Raw genomic sequence first — 3,432 nt, 5'->3', positions numbered from 1 at the left:
CAGACTGCGAGGCAGCGGACACAGAGCAGCAGCAGCAGCAGCAACAGGAGTAGCAGCAGCAGCAGCATCAGCACCAGCAACAACAGCAGCAACCGCAGCAGCAGCATAGGGAACATCAGCAGCGTGCAGCAACAGCACCAGTACCTCCACGAAAGAGCTAGCCAGCTGAAGAGCCCTTACACAGTCCACCCTGCTGCTGCTGCTCGAAAGCGATGCCTTGCTGCTTGACTTGGCGAGCTTAGCGAATTGTTTGCTGCAGGGTTTGCTGCAGCAGCAGCTCCCTGCTACAGCAATGCAAGAGTTGCTGCTGCCGGGTGTATCTCTTGAGAAGGCAGCCATCACCTGCGCCGAGAATGCGCTTCAGCAGCAGCTTGTGCAGCAGCAGCAGCAGCAGCAGCAGCAAGGGAAGGGCGCAGCAGCAGCAGCACGACGTGCTGCGGAGTTGCTGCAGTGCCTTCAGGGAAGAAAAACAATACTGACGGACCCCGAAGGCGCAGCAGTTCCTGAGGCAGCAGCAGCAGCGGCAACAGAAGCAGCAACTGCTGCAGCGAACCAGCTGGCAGCAAGCTCGTGTTGCTGCTGGAGTAAGGACCCCGTCAGAGCTGCCGCGGATGCGCAGCACTGCACCAGCAGCAGCAGAAGCAACAGCAGCAGCAGCAGCAGCAAAAACAGCAGCAACGGGGTGGCAGGTCTTGACCGGGAGACAGAGCTTGCATCTGCTGCAGCGGAAACATCTACTGCAACAGATACAGCAGCAGCAGCAAGAACAACAGCAACAGAAGCAGCAGCAGCAGCAGCAGCAACAGTTGAAGGGTTTCAGTTGCTGCTTCAACGCCTCCTTGCATGCACAAAGCCTCACGTTGGGGCTTTGAGGCAGCTTCGTCGCTGCTGCAGCGGCGAAATCGCAGTGGTTTGCTGCAGCAGCAATGGGCAGCTGCTGCAGCAGCTGCTGCCGCTGCACTTGCTGCTCGATCGGAGTACGCACGCTGTAGCTGCTGCTACAGCAGCCTCTTCACCAGCAACTGCAGCAGCAGCTGCTGCTGCTGCAGAACCCCTGCTGCGCTCCTGTCATCTGCTGCATCTCAGCAGCAGCAGCTCAGCGGACTTTGCTGCTGCTGTTGGGCGGATTGCTGCTGCAGTAGCTGTTCCATCTGCAGCAGAAGCAGCAGCAGCAACAGCGAAGACCTGCTGCTGCAGCAGCTCGTGCTGCAGCAGCAGCTCCATGCAAAGACAGGACCAGCAGCACGCGCAACTCCCTGTTGTTGTTGCTGCTGCTACGGCGCCTTTCGCTCGCCTTGCTGCTGCAGCAGGTGAAACCCCACAGCAACCCGTTCGTGCTGTTGCTGCTGCTGTTGCTGCTGCTGTCTCGCCGCGGCTGCCTTGGTTGCTGCTGTGGCTGCTGCTCCTGTCCCTACCCGGTTGGAAGTGCTGCTGCTGGTGCTGCTATTGTTGTTGTTGTTGCTGCTGCTGCTGCTGCCTCTTTCAGGCTTTACTGTCTTTGCTCCACTGCATGTCAAAGCGGCTGCAGAGCAGCAGGAGGTGTCCCTTGAGCAGCAGCAGCAGCAGCAGCAGCAGCAGCAACAACAGCAGGTCAAGTTGCTGAAGTGCTTGGAGTGTATGGACATCGACTCGTTGCGCAAGACGTACGGACTGCAGGCCCCGCAGCAGCAGCAGCTGCAGCAGCAGCAGCAGGATGATGATGAGATAGCCCCTGTATACGGAGAACGCGTTGTGCCGCTTCGCGCCTTGGAGTGTCTGAACAGCAGCACCTGCAGCAGCAACTCAGCACCTTCACAAACGGCAGCAGCAGCAGCAAGAAGAAGAAGAACGTGGCAAGGCCTGCTGCGCTGCGGTTGGGGCAGCTGCTTTCTGCTGCAGCAGCCGCTGCTGCTGCAGGGTGTTGTAGTACGTGGCTTTGGCAGAGGGAGCTCTCTCCTAGGTATCCCTACAGCAAATATTTTGCTGCAGCAGCAGCAGCAAGAGCAGCAGCAGCAGCAGCAGCAGCAGCAGGAATCCGACGCGCCAATGGACCTGCCCCTTGCGCCCGGTACCTCTCTCCTTTGTTGCTGCAGTGGCTGCTGTTTCTGCTGCTTTCCCTGTGCTGCTGCTGCTTTTGCCTTGGTTGCTGCTGCTGCTGCTGCCGCTGCGGTTTCAGGTCATGCTGCAGCTGCAGTTGGTGCAGCTGCAGTCTGACTCGCGCATTGAAAAGAGTTGCTGCTGCGGTGGTTGGGGTGCTGCTGCTGTTGGTGACTTTGCTGCAGCATTGTTCTCTGTTGCTGCTGCTGCTGCTGCTGCTGCTGTTTCAGGTGTATACTTCGGCTGGGCGGAACTCGTTCCCCCTCCCACTGCTGCTCTTGCCCCTGCTGATGCTGCTGCTGCAGCACCTGCTGCTGCTGCTGCTGCTGCAGGGGAGGCCTCAGCAGCAGCTTGCAGTGTCTCCTCAGGGAGTGTGGGGCCGTGCAAGGCGGTGCTTTCTTTTGGATATAATCCTTACTTCGGCAACAGCAAAACGACGCTGGTGAGTCTCTAAACCCTAAACCCTAAACCCTAAACCCTAAAACGATGGTTTTAATGAGGTTCTGTTATTTGCTGTTGAGGGTTTATGAAGGCGTGGAGGCAACCAACATCTGTTGAGTGCTTTTGTAGGGTTTAGGGTTTAAGGGGGCTTCAAGATATTCTTTAGGATTTGTCTAGGGTTTAGGGTTTAGAGACACAGCATGCAGCAAGTGCATGCATGCAGCAAGTGCATGCATGCAGCAAGTGCAAGTGCATGCGTTTGTTAATTTTGGGGCTTTATTATTATTTCTCAGGAGGTGCATTTGTTAGCTGCCGGCGTTGGCATTATACGAGGGAGACAAATAAAAATTGCTGTCTGCGGTTTTCTTCGTTCTGAAGCCTCCTTTGCTTCCTTCAGTGAGGCTGTTTGTCTCTGTCTTCTCTTTCTCTCTGTTCTTCCTGCTGCTGCTGCTGCTGCTGCTGCTGATACTGCTGATGCTGCTGCTGCTGCTGGTACTGCTGCTGATGCTGCTGCTGCTGGTGATACTGCTGCTGATGCTGCTGCTGATGCTGATACTGATGCTGCTGCTGCTGCTGTTGTTGATACTGCTGCTGATGCTGCTGGTGATGCTGCTGCTGCTGATACTGTTGTTGCTGGTGTTTGCTGCTGGTGTTCTTCATCTTGTCTTTCGTTTTTGTCTCTTTATTATTTTTATTTTCTTATTTATTTGCGGTGCACTGAAGAGACTCCCTTTGGCTGTTTTGCTGTCTCCTTTTGTATACGTCGTTGGGTGTCTCTCTTTTTCTGTCTCTGTCTCTCTCTGTCTCTGTCTCTCTCTCTCTCTCTGTCTCTCTCTCTCTCTTTCTCTCAGTCTCTGTCTTTTTCTGTGTTTATTGCTGCCTTTCTTTCTTTCTCTCTGTCTCTGTCTTTATCTT

General features: G+C 55.4%; 2 protein-coding genes across 2 annotated transcripts; one reads left to right on the top strand and one right to left on the bottom strand.

Annotated features, from left to right (window-relative positions):
* Positions 1–292: 292 nt before the first annotated feature.
* Positions 293–2,530, top strand: EAH_00062800 (hypothetical protein, conserved; the record flags this gene model as incomplete). Its single annotated transcript, XM_013393217.1, has 3 exons — positions 293–977; positions 1,487–2,047; positions 2,307–2,530. 3 exons carry the CDS (start codon positions 293–295, stop codon positions 2,528–2,530), a joined length of 1,470 nt encoding a protein of 489 aa, XP_013248671.1.
* A 380-nt stretch (positions 2,531–2,910) lies between these two features.
* On the bottom strand, positions 2,911–3,177 carry EAH_00062790 (hypothetical protein; the record flags this gene model as incomplete). Its single annotated transcript, XM_013393216.1, has 1 exon — positions 2,911–3,177. The coding sequence occupies one exon, from the start codon at positions 3,175–3,177 to the stop codon at positions 2,911–2,913; it is 267 nt and encodes an 88-aa protein (XP_013248670.1).
* Between the last annotated feature and the right edge of the window lie 255 nt (positions 3,178–3,432).

The sequence above is a fragment of the Eimeria acervulina genome, genomic scaffold (genome assembly GCF_000499425.1).
Source record: "Eimeria acervulina Houghton genomic scaffold, Eah_scaff1744, whole genome shotgun sequence".
Lineage (NCBI taxonomy): Eukaryota > Apicomplexa > Conoidasida > Eucoccidiorida > Eimeriidae > Eimeria > Eimeria acervulina.
Note: the sequence above shows the minus strand (reverse complement) of the source record. Positions and strands in the feature narration are given on the sequence as shown.